The 18,426-nt window shown below is 39.5% G+C and overlaps 1 protein-coding gene across 5 annotated transcripts in view; it reads left to right on the forward strand.

The window, feature by feature from the left end:
- Positions 1-446: 446 nt before the first annotated feature.
- The window catches only part of LOC106563887 (nipped-B-like protein), a 48,165-nt gene continuing 30,185 nt past the window's right edge, over positions 447-18,426 (forward strand). For 3 of the 5 annotated variants that reach the window (XM_014129821.2, XM_014129829.2, XM_014129851.2), the window contains exons 1-2: positions 447-740; positions 13,146-13,295. In XM_014129821.2, coding sequence (XP_013985296.1) covers positions 710-740; positions 13,146-13,295 — 181 coding nt within the window. In that variant the 5' untranslated portion in view covers positions 447-709. Of the gene's footprint in view, positions 741-981; positions 1,032-1,604; positions 1,965-13,145; positions 13,296-18,426 lie in introns of those variants that run through there. The other 2 variants (XM_014129844.2, XM_014129839.2) reach the window with 2 other exon arrangements.

Here is an 18,426-nt window from a genome sequence, read left to right on the forward strand (position 1 = left end):
ATATGAGATCAAATTCAACATTGGTGTTTTATTGTCAAAGGTGTAGATACACAGAAATAAAGGAGCAGGGCAGGCCATCTACATACTAGTTAAACATCTACCGGTATGTAGACTTTATCATAGCTAGCATTTAATTCAAATGTTGACCCAACTCTGGCCGATACTCTGGCTGACAAAGTACCTGCAGAAGGTAAAATCAGATAAAACCATTCATACTTACATGAAATATCCATATTTACCATATTTCAACGTGTGTTTTTACATGGTAGCGTTATATAGTTGAAACCAGAGAGGAAAGGGCGAAGCCTCAGTAGATGCTGCTGCTAAAACTTTGGTTGGCAACGAGAATTATGTCAGACCACCGAAAATCAAAGAGCGCGACTTTTTCAACAACATCCTTCACTTAATAGAATTATCGCCATGACAACAATCAGACAGTGGCTACTGGCCAGGCTAGCTAGCGCCTCAACAGTTTAAAACTAGTTAGCTATCTGTATCTGGTTGCAAAATAGTTTTGCGGGTAAATTATGAATTAACTTTGTTACTTGTTCTCAATGTCCATTTGTTAAACGTTAAATAAATAAAAGTCCGTTCTCTGCTTGCTTGCTAACGCGTTAGCTGAAGTTAGCTAATAACGATCTTACTGGGAGACATTTTTGCCAGCTTTCTAGCTAACTGTATACACAGCAGGCCCATCCATGTTAATGGGATGCCAAGCGGCAGGAAGAAATCAAATAAAGGTAAGACAGAAAGTAAAAGTATGTATGTGTTTATTGATTTTCTGAAATCAGACCAGTTCAGTCAGTCATGTCAGTTCGCACACTTTCGCTTTCTTCCACAAGAGAGATCAAGAGCTCTTGTTGTTTGGGCATATTAATACCTTGATAGATTCATGTCTGTTGACTCCTTTGCCATTTCCCCTATTTCCATCAATGTTTTGCTTATTAAATTAACTTTCTTATTGTTAATTATTTATCATAGGTAGAATGCAGTGTTAGGTCTTACTTGAACTACCTACCTGTCAATCAAAGGTAAGTGTGAAAGTGGGTGCATGCAGCGGGAGACAACACCAACATATCTGGAATTCTCTGCTACCATGGTGGTCATCATGCTTCTATTTTTTAGAGAACCTCATTAAAGTAACTGTTCTGTGTGTGTGTGTGTGTGTGTGTGTGTGTGTGTAAGTGAGTGAGTGAGTGAGTGAGTGAGAGAGAGAGAGAGAGAGAGAGAGAGAGAGAGAGAGAGAGAGAAATGTTGTTGATGGTTGTTGAGCCAAGCACTGATGGGTTTTCATGTCAGCCCAAATTCCAAATGTCTTTAAAAAAAAGTTTTACATTAAATAATGCAATTCATACACAACTACATGTATGTATTTGAATTATAATTATGCTAGTTATCTAATTGTATTAACTGCTTGCATTGGTTTAGCTGGTTGCATACTCAAGGATGACCTCGTCCTCCAAAATATTTACAGTAGCTGTGTGGAATGGATGATATCGGTGTACATTAGTAATGCAGAAAGCGGCGGAAGTAACTGGGTTGCTGGCTATGGTTGCTCCTGCTAGTTGATTTGGCGCCGGTGGAGGGAGTTATTCCTGCAGCAGTTCTTCCGGTCGGCATTTTGTTCTGCAAGAGAAGGAGGAGAGTCTGAGTGGATCCCTTTTATCACCGCGTCAATAGTATTTCTGTTTTTCACATTTGATTGTTTTCCGAAACCCGTTGGAATTTAAACTCATCTTCTGCCGGGGTTGGGGATCAACCGGTGCAAGGACTGGTTATGGGAATGTTTGCCCCTCTCCAAGCATAGATGTTTGCAGTGAGAAGGAAGAACGAACCCTCCCGAACCGGATTATTGTTGTTATATTATTACTCGGAGGAGCTGTTCGAGCGATAGAACGGAGAGGGAGCTAGAGACACGGATCCAACCCCCTTGCAACCATTTCTTTTTATCAACACATCCAGAGGTAAATATGATTGTACAATATAGATTTAGGAGTACCATAACAAAACAATTCCGATCGGCTACACGGGTGTTGTTTATGTTCAGTGAAACTGGATAGACGTTGTGGAATGCACCGATATGTGTTTTTAACATTTATGTTGCCTTGTATCCGCTCATATAGGCGTCGGGTCGGGGTTACGCTTCCTCAGGCGAGTCCGAGGTCCAGATAGCAAGCTAATAGGCCGATGTAGGCCATTGAAACTGAAAATAAAATCCTAATCCGCACGCGCAATCATGATAACAAACCAAAAGGGATGGTCATACGGTTGCAAAGGAATGATTATGTGTGGGCGAGTCAAAGCAAACATGGATTCGGTTGCAGTCTCGGTAGCTAACGTTAACTAGCTAGCCATAGCTAACTTTTGTTAGCTATCAAGGGTTAGAATAATATAGCTAACTAGCTGCTACAGTATGTGCGTAGCGTTACCTAGCTAGTTAACGTTACTTGTTAGCTATTTAGACAAAACTAACAAGTGCAACTTCAATGTTTTCTCAGCAGAGTAATGTTTTCTGACGTTTTATGCTGGAGTCAGATGTTCTGAGAAATAGGCTCTTGCTATCCAATGCTACACACTAGCTAGTGGCTAGTATATTTTTTGCAATGTCAACTAAACTGGTTGAAACGTTTGCTTAATAAACTGTGCAAGCTTGCGATTCACCGTTTAGAGGCTACCAACTGTACACATTAAGCATAATTGACCTAATCGCTTATGAAGTAATAGCTGCAGCTTTATTATCCACCAAGTTATCTAGCTAGCTACAATCTATCAAATGGAATCATCAGATACACCACAGAGATTTAACATAACAATTTGTGACGAGACCACCCCTTGTCTAGTTGATACCATGTTAAATATACCTATAGCTATTCCCTTTGCATTGGATTGGCTACTTCAACCAACTTAGATTCATTTGTTTCCAGGGAAATTAGCAATCTATAAATGTTGTAGATATTAATGTACCTTGATAAATAAATATAGCCACCTTGCTTTGAAAGCTTGCTAGATCATCAAGAAAGGGTATGTGAAAAACGGGGTTATTGTAAAACACAAACATGAATAAATCATGGCTATGTTAGACTATTGCCTAGTTGATGAAAAGAAAGTTGATTAAACACATTGGGCCCTGATTGGTGTTGGATGAGCAATTAGCTACCTGCTGTATCTGACCGATTACTGTGTTGCCAGAGAGAGAGAGAGAGAGAGATGTGCAGCTATGTTGTCAGCCAGAGCAGCAGAGAGAATAATCATGTCTGTAATCATGAATCCAGCTTGTCAAATGGTTATCCTTCAATCTAGGTGATCATAGTTATAGTATAGATGAGCTAACTAACTATGTACACATCTAGCTAACATTACTCAAGGAGCAAGTCTCTGTTGCTGACAATGTTTAGCCTCCTGACTAGAAAATGATGCTTAGAAGGCCCTCTCAACTGACTAAGCCAGCAACATTAGCAAGTCGGCTCTCATGATCTAGTTTGTACTCTTTTGCACTGCTCTGCAAATTGGTGCTGGTGAATGAGGTAACTGACTGAGTTAGGTTGTAACTAGTCTAAAGATTCAGACCGTACGGTCACTGTAATTAGATCTTCCCTGTAAGGTCTGAACACCGTGGAGACGGTGCGAAATAAGGCTCGGACAATGTACCTAAAATCCAGGGATGGAAGAGGGCGCTGTACTCCTAATTATCCCATTATTCAAAACGATACACTGAGAAGACTGAAATTCTGCTCGTTTTTAATTCAACTGCTATTTTCGTCAGCATGCTAGCTAAGGCTAAAGCAGCCCATTGGATTTGACAATCCAGTAGCTACTCACCCCAATGCTAGGCGTTGCATTTTCATGGAATCTAATGGGCTACTATAGCGTTAGCTAGCCTAGCATGCTGCCAAAAACGGCAGTTTAATTAAAAAACGATCAGTATTCCAATCTTCTCGATTCACCATTCATCATTTCGGGATAACTAGGAGTACAGTGACATATTCCATCCTTGGATTGAGGTTGGTTTTCCAAGCCATATACCGCACTGGGCTCTGGCTGTCCACATTCTGGCATAGCGCCGTTCCGACTAGAGAGAAGAAATGAACAGAAGTCGGATTCTGTCAAGGTGGTAACTAGCTAGCTAACTGGCAAGATGGTTAAGCATCACTGGGATAAAGCAGAAATCCAATTCAGCACCATTCAACTTTGCTAGCTAGATGGCTAATTTGGCCAATGCTAGGCATGTAGATCAGTTGGTAGAGCATAGCGCTTGTAAGGCCTGGGTAGTGGGTTTGATTCCCGGGACCACCATACATAAAATGTATGCACGCGTAATAGTAAGTCTCTTTGGGTAAAAACGTCTGCTAAATGGTATGTATTATATATTAAATAGATAGTTCTGCAGCTAGTGCTAGGTAGTTGCCTAATAAAGCTTGTGTGCACACCGTAGCTAAATTAGCAACCTCTTTATTTATGCACCATGTTTACTCAGTAGCACATGCAAATGATGGCAAAGATCACCTGTCTAAAATGCTGCCGGGAAGAGGACTTGCTTGCTAATGGCAACGGATTCTTTTGCTAGCTACTAGCTAGCACTTAATGCACGGATACACTGTCTATCTTAACTTGAGTATAGCTACTTTTTCAATGTTATCGAATTCATCTACCAAGTACATGAGCAAGCTAAATGACCCATTATCTGTGGGAAATGTCGTGGCTATCCCATATGACAGAAATTTGTTTACAGCGTTGGCTTTTCATTTACCAACACATTTTGGTCTACACATACAGGCTGCAGGTCTGCTGTATTCACGGCAAATGTAGTTGTATTAAAGTAGGTGTAAAAGTTTTGTATAGACTAGTTGATTATGGGGGAATGTTACTGCTTGAATGATGGTTATCGACCAGAAAGAAATACACATTAAAATAATAGTAACAACTATAGTAGTAGGTCATTTCCCATGAGCACCAACATGTGAAGTTCATAGGAGCATATCAAATTGGGTGTCAAAATGACAGATAGACTCTTATCATTTTTTTCTGGTCAAACTAGTGGAGAAGGGGTGTTCAAAAACATCTACCAGAAAGTCTTAAACTGTATTAGAAATGCATCAAAACATAAATGTTGAAGTAAAGATCCCTGCCAACTAATATCAACACTTATATTTGGATACATTTGGATACATTTTTCTGCCTTCTGTAAGTTTAAGAAACTTTGCCTTGTGCCTTGAAATTTCTTTACCAAAAACCCACATATCTTAATAGATATTTAAAAATGTCTCTCCCTCATGAGGAGGGAGGACAATGAAAGTTCACAGAAGTAACAAGTAAAGGTAGACCTATCAATTAGTTCGTGTTTTTACTAGAGGTTGACAGATTTATGATTTTTCAACACCGATACCGATTATTGGAATATAAAAATTACAACGGCCGATAAGTAATAATGACTAGCTAGTTACAGTAATAATGACAATTACAACAATACTGAATTAACACTTTTATTTCAACTTAATATAATACATTAATAAAATCTATTTAGTCTCAAATAAATAATGAAACACGTTGCAATAATGCAAAAACACAGTGTTGGAGAAGAAAGTAAAAGTGTAATATGTGCCATGTAAAAAAGCTAACATTTAAGTTCCTTGCTCAGAACATGAGAACATATGAAAGCTGGTGGTTCCTTTTAACGTGAGTCTTCAATATTCCCAGTTAAGAAGTTTTAGGTTGTAGTTATTATAGGAATTATAGGACTATTTCTCTCTATACCATTTGTATTTCATATACCTTTGACTATTGGATGTTCTTAGCCTAATCTCGGGAGTTGACAGGCTTGAAGTCATAAACAGCGCTGCGCTTCAAGCATTGCTTTGAGCTGCTGGCAAACGCAAGAGAGTGCTGTTTGAATGAATGTTTACGAGCCTGCTGCTGCCTACCACCGCTCAGTCAGACTGCAAATTAATTACGGTCTTTGTTAGGAAGAAATGGTCTTCACACAGTTCGCAACGAGCCAGGCGGCCCAAACTGCTGCATATACCCTGACTCTGCATGCACTGAACGCAAGAGAAGTGACACAATTTCCCTAGTTAATTTGCCTGCTAACATGAATTTCTTTTAACTAAATATGCAGGTTTAAAAAAATATATACTTGTGTATTGATTTTAAGAAAGGCATTGATGTTTATGGTTAGGTACATTAGTGCAACGATTGTGCTTTTTTTTGCGATTGCGCTTTTGATAAATCATCGCCCGTTTGGCGAAGTAGGCTGTGATTCGATGATAAATTAACAGGCACCGCATTGATTATATGCAACGCAGGACAAGCTAGTTAAACTAGTAATATCATCAACCATGTGTAGGTAACTAGTGATTATGTTAAGATTGATTTTTTTTTTTATAAAATAAGTTTAATTCTAGCTAGCAACTTACCTTGGCTCTTTGCTGCACTCGCGTAACACGTGGATTGCAATGTAATCGGCCATAATCGGCGCCATAATGCCGATTACGATTGTTATGAAAGCTTGAAATCGGCCCTAATTAATCGGTCGACCTCTAGTTTTTACTGATATCAATTTTGTTTATGAATTGTTAAGTGATTAAAACAAAAAAATTCTGTTACCAAATCAGTAATGGAATTTCAGAAAATGTGGTAATGGAATTTTTGCAATTGAGTTGGCAACAATAGAAAATCATAGTAGTCACAAAACACAGTTGGGTTCACAAGTTCGGACAGTAGTGTACAGTAAAGAAGAGAATAGTTCAGTACACTACACAGTAGAGCACACTATAGTTGAGTACACTATAATGGGGGGCGGCAGGGTAGCCTAGTGGTTAGAGTGTTGGACTAGTATCCGAAAGGTTGCAAGTTCAAATCTGTCGTTCTGCCCCTGAACAGGCCGCCATTGAAAATAAAAATTTGTTCTTAACTGACTTGCCTAGTTAAATAAAGGTAAAATACATTTTTTTTTAAATCTACTGTACTCTACAGTACTGAACTATACTTTACTCTATTGTACTGAGCTCTACTGTTCTGTACTCTACTGAGCTCTACTGTTCTGTGCTGTACTGTACTGTACTCTCTACTGTTCTGAGCTGTACTGTACTCTACTGAGCTCTACTGTTCTGTGCTGTACTGTACTGAGCTCTACTGTTCTGTGCTGTACTGTACTCTACTGAGCTGTACTGTACTCTACTGAGCTCTACTGTTCTGCACTTGGATGTCCAAACTTGTGAAACATAGACCTCTATGATTGGTTCAGATTTGGTCCGGTCAGGACCGAACAAATTTGGTCTTGTTTGGGTGCAGAGCTCATTAGAATGATAGCCATTGTGTAGAATAATACCCAAATATGCAAAGGAGGATATTGCTTATTTATACCTTTTTGTGTACCTATTTAGGATACATCACCATGAAGAGAATTTATGCGTTTGTTATAGGGCTGACCCCGTTTAGTTGACTGGTTGATTGTTTGGTCGATAGGCTGTTGGTCGACTGAGATTTCTTTAGTCGAGCAATCATAAATATATATATTTTTTTTCACGGCGCACTAGACAACCGTCTGATTTATGCCTGTTTCAGTGGACTAATCCATTGCTGAGGCCACGGGGATGGCACAGTCCATCGCTCCGACATATGCTACTGAAAATTGTATATGGTTATATTATTTAAGAACAATGCTGCAACACTAATAAAAAATATGTATATTTTATAACAAGTGCGGTTTTCCCCACATTGGATAGCGGTTGCTGTCTGCGGTTCTGAAACAATCTTCAGTGCGCTGTTGAATGGGTGCCTTTTCCAAGACCATGTTGCTATGTGCATAATAGCAAAGTTAACCAGCATATTGGTGTTGAGAACAATGCGGCGGAGGCAGCAGCGGAGTGAGATTTAATTGTCTAAGAAAATTGAGGAGAGAGGAAACCCCAACTTAATTAGGTCTATAATCAATAGCCTATCTGTTAAATGTGCCATATATATCTACAGAAATAAGACAGATTCTGTTGCGTGTTTGAGTAGGTTTAATAGCCTACTGATTCTGTGAGCTCCAAGCCTCACGCCACTGCAACACGCAAAAGAAATTTCACAAGTTAAAAAAACAACTCTTTGCTAGGATTTATATCTCTGGTATAGGCTGCTTTTAATGTATTTAGAGCTGTTTACACTGTTCCAACCGGTCAGAAAGATTATCATATTGTAATCGGGGCCTATAATTAACACCCGCCAAATGCAGGTAGATTTTGGCATTGGTGGGTAAGATGTCTATTTCACCAGCCACGTTGGCCGGTGGTCAGGGCTCCACAGTGTGAGCATTTCACTCACATTTTTGGATAAAAAATATTCAAGTGCGATCACATTTTATAGTAAAATAAATGCTGCAGTAGCTGTTTTCAAAGTATTTCCGTTGTTTAGTTTCATAGCTGGTAAATTAATCGCACAAAATCAAAGAACTACAAATCCTATATAGCCTATTCCACCTCGCGCTGCAATGCTGGGATAAAAAGTGAAATAAAAATATAGGACAAAACACACATCACGACAAGAGAGACACCACAACACTACATAAAGAGAGACCTAAGACAACAACATAGCATGGCAGCAACACATGACAACACAGCATGGTAGCAACACAACATGACAACAACACGGTAGCAGCACAAAACAATGTACAAACATTATTGGGCACAGACAACAGCACAAAGGGCAAAAAGGCAGAGGCAACAATGCATCACGCGAAGCAGCCATAACTGTCAGTAAGAGTGTCCATGATTGAGTCTTTGAATGAAGAGATTGTGATAAAACTGTCCGGTTTGAGTGTTTTTTGCAGCTCGTTCCAGTCGCGGGTGTTGTATGTGGAGGATGAGGGCTGCAGTAGATATCTCAGATAGGGAGGAATGAGGCCTAAGAGGGTTTTATAAATGAGCATCAACCAGTGGGTTTTGTGCCAGGTATACAGAGAGGACCAGTTTACGGAGGAGTATAGAGTGCAGTGTTGTGTCCTATAAGGAGCATTTGTGGCAAATCTGATGGCTGAATTGTAAAGAACATCTAGCCACTCGAGAGCACCCTTACCTGCCAATCTATAAAGCAGATGAAGAACTAATTGAAATATTAATTTTCGGAAGCGCTGCGCACAGGCATAAAAGTTGGTCTAATTTACTTGAAAGGAAAGTCTACTGAAGTGAGACTTTGTCCTTGTGTTTCTTGGCTATTTACATTGTTTGTTCACAATCTAGGTTGTTTCTCTATGTTTGAGATCAACTGCTAGGGAAGAGAAGACAACGCTTCTAATAGTCAGACTCAATCTCACAGGCACAAACGTGACTCGAGTTGTGCTACCACGGTAACCTCCCTGAACATTTATCTGTGAGATTTTAGTTAAAAGTCTTGGGTCAAAAAAATCTAATGCATCAGTATACACACATTACTTCTTACTAGTAATACATTTATTGTTTTAGAAACATTACAAAGCATGCTCATCAATTTTTTTGTTTGTGTTTTCTTGGTGTAATTTTAGCGGGGCTGGTGGACCACAACATTTATTTTATGCCCTGATTGTAACCTAACAGCACCTGTTTGTTACACACAATACGCACGCAGCTCTCGCTCCTATACCCTCCTTTTCTTGATCTCCTTCTTATTGTTATTATTACAATTGTATTTACGATCATTGTTATAATAATAAGTAATGTCGTTATCATTAGTAGTCTTAGTATAGTAGCCTTGTATAACCACCATTGAGCTGTATGGCCTAAGAGGGCGTCGTACTTAGGCCTATATTTCAATCATTCATTCGTTCATGTCATCACACAGCATACAAGTCATTAATGTTTTGAATTGCAATCAACTATTTTAGTCTACAAATGATATAACAAAGGGATCCTCGAATAATTAGCCAAAACAATAAATAAACTGCAACATGTCAGCAATTGCATTCACGGATGCATGCAACCGTTTTTAGTCTTTGCAGTAATAATTGCATTAAAAAAAATCCCCGTTAGAACAGACTCTCTGGTACACGTAATTTATTTAGCATTAGCACTTTTCCAACCCGTCAGATTTGTACAAATATTTTTTTCAAACCGCACGTTTGGCACACACGCACTGCTTGCTCCTATACCCTTCTTCTTTTTCTTGATCTCCAGTGGCTTCCACAACTGTCAAATGTCTTCCATACATCGGACTACCCCTTTCCCCCCTGAGCAACCAGTAAACATTACCCCATTTCCTCCGCATCCATTATATGTCACATGTTACGGTGTTGGAGTTTGTTATAACCAATTTATTGATGTGATTATGATGAACAATAGAGCTAGACCTATTGTATATGTGCATGCGATGCATTCATGTGTCACGTACAGAGATCAAGGGTTGAAGGAATAGATCATGTTTTTCATAAACAAATGAGGGGATTTGGTAATAACTTTTCAGTCAGAGAAAAAGGTTTTAAAAAAATTAGCTAGAAATGGCTGTAATTATGTTGCAGTTTCAGCACCACGGACAGCCAATAAACACTGTTGCTGTACCTGCTCACTGCAGCGGGGAGGAGAGCGAGGGAACGTGTGCCAGTCACAGGCACTCGCTGGCTCCCTCAAGTCATTTGTGTGTCTTAATTATTTAATCAAACGGTGTGTTTAAAGTATCAGACAAGCTCAGTGCATATAGTTGAGTTTATATGGAAAAATACGCTATCAATTGGTCGAAAGAACAGACTACTTTTGGTCGACCAAGATATTTTTTGTTGTTGTTGCGGACAGCCTTGAGTTCTTTGTCGTGCAGATCAGGGACACATGATGACATTCTGTTACCGCAATTCCGTTACCGTGTGTAAATCCAGTTCACTTACTCTAGTTCAATAACCAAAGGAGATTTTTTGAAAGCCATTGTGTCATGTTATAGCGGACACCCCATTCTTTCTGCAGACATCGTTGAATCTTACTTCGGAGCTTAATTCAGAGCAGATATTTTACACGTTTTTGGAAGACATGGGCACATAATCTGAGGGAGATTTTAAGGAATTCTGTTACCAAACTTTTCATCTGCACAGTTCTTCCAGTAAATGTGTTTTTGTCAAATGTTCAGTGTAATTTGTAGTAGTAGTCCTTGTGCAGAGAGCTGTATGATTTTGTTAAACTTTGAAATCAATGGTTTTTGTTTGGCATACAATTTAAATGGAATTCAATTACCATGGAATTGCCCAGAAGCTAGCTGCAAATTCACAGTTGGGGAGCATATCTGTTTTTTGTTGTTGCCTGATTCTGTAAAATTTTTTGCCCCAAATTCCGTTTTCTGTTTTATTTTTCCAGGTTTCAGTTTCCGCTCTCAAAATCACACTTAAAAAATAAAAGGATGTTCTTAGTGCACAACAATGCTTAAATCACATCAGAAGACCACAACAATTGAAGAAATGTTGTTTTTTGGGTGTAGTTGCCCTTTAATTCAACTGTACACCAACCTGAGACGGTTGTTTGGTAAGCGATGTTTCTGTAGCACTCGTGATTGAGAAGGTTTTTTGGAAAGCCTTTCCATCTACCAGAAGACTTGTCAATACATTAAAGTCATTGCTAACGGCAACAGAAAGTCGTAGACAAACGTGCACACACAGACAGGGGCCTTTTCTCAATTGGATTTGCTCATCTCCTGCGTCCTCTCTCCGACCTCTCTCGCCTCATTTTGAAAAAGGTCAAAGGTAATCTAAGACAGCGGTGGACGAGGAAGGAAGTGCGCTTGTTTGAAATGAGACGGTCCTTCTCCACCCGCGCGTCATGATGTTTACATGGTTTGATCGTAAAGTAATAAAAACGAATGAAGTTAGTTGTGCGAAACATTTTATAGATAAAACAATAAGTAGCATATATTTTTTGAAGCGTGTGCATGGTTTTCTCCTCTGTGGCAGATATCATAACTTCTCTGCGGTAGGACGCATTTTATAGGGCGCTACATATAAAGCCAAGTGTTTTCAAGAAGATCCTGCAGCGCCTGAGAAATCACCTTCCTTCCCTAAACCAGATAATCCTATATGCTGCTTGCTCGTCCACCTTCCTACCCAACCAGCACAGCTTCAGAGTGACCATGAGCATTTGGGGCCGGAAAGGGGTAGCTGTTTTCATTTAAGCATGCATGGGTTCACACCTCTTTCTAGGATTATCAAGGTACTACCCCAGTAACCACTGACAATAGACCTGTGCCATGTCACGTCATCTAGGCCTATTGCTATGTGTTGCCGTTCCTGGTCTCTACTGTCAGTCTGGTGTTGATCATGCTATAGGAATATAATTACTCCTCCTGTTGCCTTCTCTGACAGTGGCTCTCTTGTCGGTGGCCAAGGATAATAGTAGTGAAAGGTGTTCAGTCCAAATGCAAGAAGTGCACACACTTTTTTTTTAAAAATGCGCCGCAGTTCACTCAGTCCTAATCAAAAACACTATCTGCGTGCTTCAAAGCCATTGCATTATCAGTAGGAAAGGATCTGACTCTATTTTGTATAGACTGTTTTTGATGACACCCCTGGAACTTGTCAGAGTAAGGGCACCAATTCCTTCTCCCCACTGATGCATGTCTGCTAATGTGTTGTACTAGTGTGTTTGCTCTAGCAGCCATTGACCAATATCCCCATGTAGCCTATTTCCCCATGTGCACAACAAGTAGCCTATTTCCCCATCTGCACAACGAGGAGCCTATGTCACCATGCACACAACGAGTAGCCTATTTTACTTCACATGCGATTTCATTAATTTATGTTTCTATTGCTCCTGTTTCCATAATGGAATATGCCTAGGTCATATTTATAATACAAGTAAAACCTTGAGCTGCTGCCTGAGTGAAAGTTTTCAGTGAGTGCTATGTGAGTTTTATAACCTTGTACTAACCAGTTTAACCCGCTGTATCCTGTTGCACTGCTTTCAAATCTGTGTCAATCCCCTCAGCCTTAGCTTAACAATGGTGCCTAATTATTATAGCCTCGTTAGTTCATCCCTGAGAATTCTTCCTCCATCAATTTGACTTTTGATATGAAAGCCCCTGATTCTATTTTCACCAAGCCTTTGGTTTAACATGCTCCGGCTCTTCTGAGCAGTGTTGCGTATTAAGGAGCGTTGTGTGATATTGTGAATTGTCCATGTCTCGTTGCCACTGGCTGTTCTAATGAAGCCCTCTCTGTTCTGCAGCGGTTGGGAGATGTGAGGAACAGTCGGAGAGCGACGACATTGAGCAACCTGTGCATCGACACGACTCCCCCACCCCCATCTTCAGCATGAATGGGGATATGCCTCATGTTCCCATTACTACTCTTGCTGGGATCGCTAGCCTTACAGACTGTAAGTATTACACTGCCACTCGCATATTTACTGATATGGTGGATTCCTGGAAAGCAAGTGAAAGATGCTGGTGGGGCCAAGCTATTTTTGATGTACCGCGTCGACTGACATTTATTCCCGCTGCAAGCTTTTTATACTAATAAATCTTTAGTATACAACGCTGTTTTCAAAATGTATACAATCCTTTAAACAATAATACATCACAACCATTTTGCTTGCTTTATGGTCAGTGCTGCCTGCCGCAAAGCTCGTTTATTGGTATTTAGATTATTCATTTACCATGTTAGCCTGATTTTGAATTGAGCTTGTTTGATTACTCCTTTTTTCCCCTTGTTGTAATAAAGCATTAACGTTCACTACATGAATATTGCAGTCTTGGTATTTAGGACACTCCTACAACTGAGTGTGATTGATGGTACTTTTCCATAGCCCTTGCTTTAGAATTGCATTGGTAGTGTAATATGATGTATAGTGCCCATATCAGAAAGTATCCACCTTTGCACATTTTGTTGCCTTAGTGCCTCAACTTTCAATGCAATAAATTACACAGTGGTTAAGTGTCCAAGCCTGGATGTAAATGTCTCTGGGTTACAAATCTAGGCAAACATTCTGTGCATGCCTGGCACGTGTTTACATTGTTCGTGGCCATTTGCCTGAGTTTGACAGTTCATAAGGTTGTAGCTAGTAATCCAGGAGCTAGGTAGCTTGAATACAGATATGACCTCTGACGACGAGCCACGAGGCTGAAACGTTGGCACAAAATAAACAAGTGTCTTTGCACGTACAGTGTGCCAGGGCATCGTTTCTTTGAATTATTACTCAGGATTTCCTATCCACCTGCCAAACAATCCCTAGATTTGAATTTCACTTTTAGGTTTTTGTCCTGCCAATATGTGGATTTCTCTCAACGTAATGTCTTTATCAGACTGCAGAAGGATTTCCTCTATTATTTAGCCTCTGCTTTTCTCTCTTCATTTTCTTTTGATCCTGCCAAGTTTACAGATAACAAGCGTACCTGTTATATGCTGCAGCCAACACAAGAGGTGTGGACTAGAGTCACATGACTTGTGACTCCAGTCAGACTCGAGTCCGTTTGAGCCTCAAGACTAGGGATTAGACTTTGGCTTGAGTCGTTCATACATGTGCATAATCTATGAGAAGAATTACTGTTTTACCTCAATTAGCCACAAGTACACGTACATAGAGCCAGCCAGATGGAAAAAGTAGTTAGCCAGGCGCGTCTTGACCCCCCCCCCCCCCCTCAAAATGTTTTGCCAAAGTAGCTCTATTTTGGTGGCCTCTGGTACATTCTAATGCCTTGATTCCATCCAAAATAGGATACATAGCGAAATGATTTACTTCCCAGATTGGAACAAGTTGTTGGGGTATTGTGTAGAAAGACATGGCTTTACAACTTAAATGACAAAAAACTTAGGAATTCAGTGTATTGTTAGTTGTTTTGAATATCATCTCGGCCTATTTGATCAGGACTATTGTAAACCTTTTTTAAAACATTTAATCTGTCTTCTCTTGATTAGTCTTATTTACAGTTTTACTGCAAGATATGAATTGCCACAATGTTTGCTCTTCAAATTATGTAATTTATTAAAACTGAAAAGGAGCTATATAGGCCACATTATCTTGAAAAATCTATTAAAGGTCAAATATATAAAAATAAAAGAGTTATCAGTCTTAAGTATTATATCTTTTTGATTTACATAGCCTAAATTATTGAAACATTTTAAATTTAGGTAGGGACCTAAAATCTAGTTTTTGCCTGGTTCTGTTTTCTCCATTTAGTTTTTCCAGGTTTATGGTTTTAGCTCTAAAAATCACACTTTTTTTTATAGAACATCCACTGTTGTTGTTTTTCTAAGTCCATAACAATTCTTAAACCACGTCAGGAGCTAACTTTTGAGGTCTGGAAAAAATTTAAGTAATTTTGATTTTTGGGTGTAGTTGCCCTTTAATTCAAGTGGGCACCTAGCACAAGAGGCTGTTGTTTAGAAGTGTTTTTGTAGTGCACGTGATGGCCGAGTTTGCAAAGTAAATACCCACTGGATTGATTAAAATATTACTTATATCCTTCTGCCAGGTAAGCATAGGCTACTTTGTAGTTCATATTTAAATGAGAAGGTTTCTGGGAAAGCCTTTCCATCTACCAGAAGACTGTTTTCATTCGCATCATCGCTAACGGCTACAAAAAGTGGTAGACATGCACACCACACACAGACAGGGGCATGCTTGTTGCCTCTTTAGAAAGTTGCAGGAAATACGAATCACTGATGCGTTCTGTTCATGTCTTATGACAAACTAGGGCAAATGTATTAATTTTCAATACATTTACATTGTCTTAAGAAAGTGTTCACACTCCTTTACTTTTTCCACATTTTGTTGTTTTACAGCCTGAATTTTGACAATACCCTATAATGTCAAAGTGGCATTTAGTTTGTATAACATTTTTGAGATTAATAAAAAATGAAAAGTTGAAATGTATTGAGTGAACAAGTATTCAAACTGTTATGTTATGGCAAGCCGAAATACTTTCAGGAGTAAAAATGTGCTTCACAAATCACATAATAAGTTGCATGGACTCATTTTGTGTTCAGTAATAGTGGTTAACATGATTTTTGAATGACTACCCCATCTCTGTACCCCACACATACAATTATCTGTAAGGTCCCTCAATCTAGTAATGAATTTCAAGCACAACAACCAAGGAGGTTTTTCAGTTCCTTGCAAAGAAGGGCACCGATTGGTAGATGTGTAGAAAATAATCGTTGCTAATAGCGCAATGACTTGGAGTCTATGGGTAACACTTGTAAGCAAAGCTAACTCTAACTTCCTTCATACTTGACACAGAGACATAAAAATGGTATCCATTAATTCATCTGACTTTGGGGAAGTAGATAAATGGCCTCGTTGCCGAAGTATCCCTTTAAGTAATACTGCAAAAAATTGGCAAAGAAATGTACTTTTTGTTCTGAATACAAGCGTCATGTTTGGGGCAAATCCAACACAGCACATCATTGAGTACCACTCTTAATTTTTTAAAGAATGGTGGTGGCTGCATCATATTATAGGTATGCTTGTCATTTTTTAGGATTAAAAGAAACTGAATTAAGGGCCTCCCAAGTGGCACAGCAGTCAAAGGCACTGCAGTGTTGCTGCGCCACTACAGCCTGGTGTTCCACAAGGAGTTGTGCTCTAGCGACTCCTTGTGGCGGCCGGCCGCCTGCAGGCTGACTTCCGGTAGTCAGTTGAACAGTGTTTCCTCCGACACATTGGTGCAGCTGGATTCTGGGTTAAGTGAGCAGGTGTTAAGAAGCGCGGTTTGGCGGGTCATGTTTCGGAGCATGACTCGACCTTCGCCTCTCCCAAGCCCGTTGGAGAATTGCAGCGATGAGACCAGATCGTAATCACAAAATTGGGGAGAAAAGGGGGGTAAAAATTACAACAACACAAAAAAAGAAATGGAATACCGCTAAGCACGGGCAAAATCATTTTAGTCTTCTTTCCAACAGACACTGGGAGAAAAATGTACCTTTCAGCAGGACAAAATCCTAAAACACAAGGCCAAATATACACTGCAGTTGCTTTCCAAGATGACATTAAATGTTCCCGAATGGCCTAGATAAAGTTTTGACATAAATCAGCTTGAAAATCTATTGCAAGACTTGAAAATGGCTACGATCAGCAACCAACTTCACAGAGCTTGAAGAATTAGAAAAATAATAATGGGCAAATATTGTACAATCCAGGTGTACAAAGCTCTTAGACTTACCTCAAAAAAACGTACAGCTGTAATCGCTGCCAAAGGTGTTTTTAACATGTATTGTCTCCGAGGGGTTGAATACTTAACTAATCAAGATATTTTTTTTATTTTCTTTTTATATAAATGTTAGTATTTTGTGTAGATCGTTGACCAAAAATTACAATTCAATCCATTTTAATCCTACTTTGTAACACAACAAAATGTGAAAAAAGTAAAGGGCTGTGAATACTTTCCCTACTAAGGTCAATATATTTTTTAAATATTGTTGAATTCCGTTTTAATGTCTGTATTCCGCGAGGGCCCTAATTATCATATTTGGACCAAAATGAGGCTCTCCACAACCTATCGTTTCTGTAGTATTGATTCTTCATCGAATGCTTTCATAAGTTATCTGCAGATACTCGCCAAAAAGCCTAGGCCTACCAATAGCCTATGCAAATTAGGGAGCCAAATGAACGGCTCTCTCACCGATTCAATTCGGTAGGCTATACTGACTGATGAGACGAGAGTCACTCACTTTAGCGTCACTGTATGGCAAGCCCCGACATCCTAGGAAAGGAAACCTAAGAAATCCTTTTGTTTACTAACCACAGCACGCACCAGTTTTACTGGGAGGGGGAACAGACATGAGACACTTTCTCCCTGTCCTCACTCGCTTTGTGACGGACAGTCGCCTATCCTATCAATAGATTGCTAGAAGATGCATAGCGTTCATTCTGGAGGGAGAGGGTTAGACGGACTAGCGAAATATACTTTTTTAAGTTAAAAGTTGCCTAGTTAATATGAAGTGGAAAAGTAGCTGGCTGAAAGTGAGTCTTATCGACTGATTAGCCAATGCCGGTGTTTATTGAAAACACTGAGTTTGAAACCAACTGTTTACTGAAAGCTGTGCTGCGCCACTTTCCCCCACGTGGGCCAGCCCCCTAGCAATTATAGTTCCAGCCAATGAGCTTCATCCCCTCAGCATTTGAGTGACAGCTAGCAAGATGCACACATAGCAGAGTGCGAGAGGGAGAGAGCAATGACGTGGTGCAGATACAGTTGAAGTCGGAAGTTAACATATACCTTAGCCAAATACTTTTAAACTTTTTTTCACAATTCCTGACATTTAATCCTAGTAAAAATTCCCTGTCTTAGGTCAGTTAGGATCACCACTTTATTTTAAGAATGTGAAATGTCAGAATAATAGTAGAGAATGATTTATTTCAGCTTTTATTTCATCACATTCCAAGTGGGTCAGAAGTTTACATACAGGAAATTAGTATTTGGTAGCATTGCCTTTAAATTGTTCAACTTGGGTCAAACGTTTCGGGTAGCCTTCCACAAGCTTCCCACAATAAGTTTGGTGAATTTTGG

This window comes from Salmo salar, chromosome ssa01, assembly GCF_905237065.1.
Source record: "Salmo salar chromosome ssa01, Ssal_v3.1, whole genome shotgun sequence".
Classification (NCBI taxonomy): domain Eukaryota; kingdom Metazoa; phylum Chordata; class Actinopteri; order Salmoniformes; family Salmonidae; genus Salmo; species Salmo salar.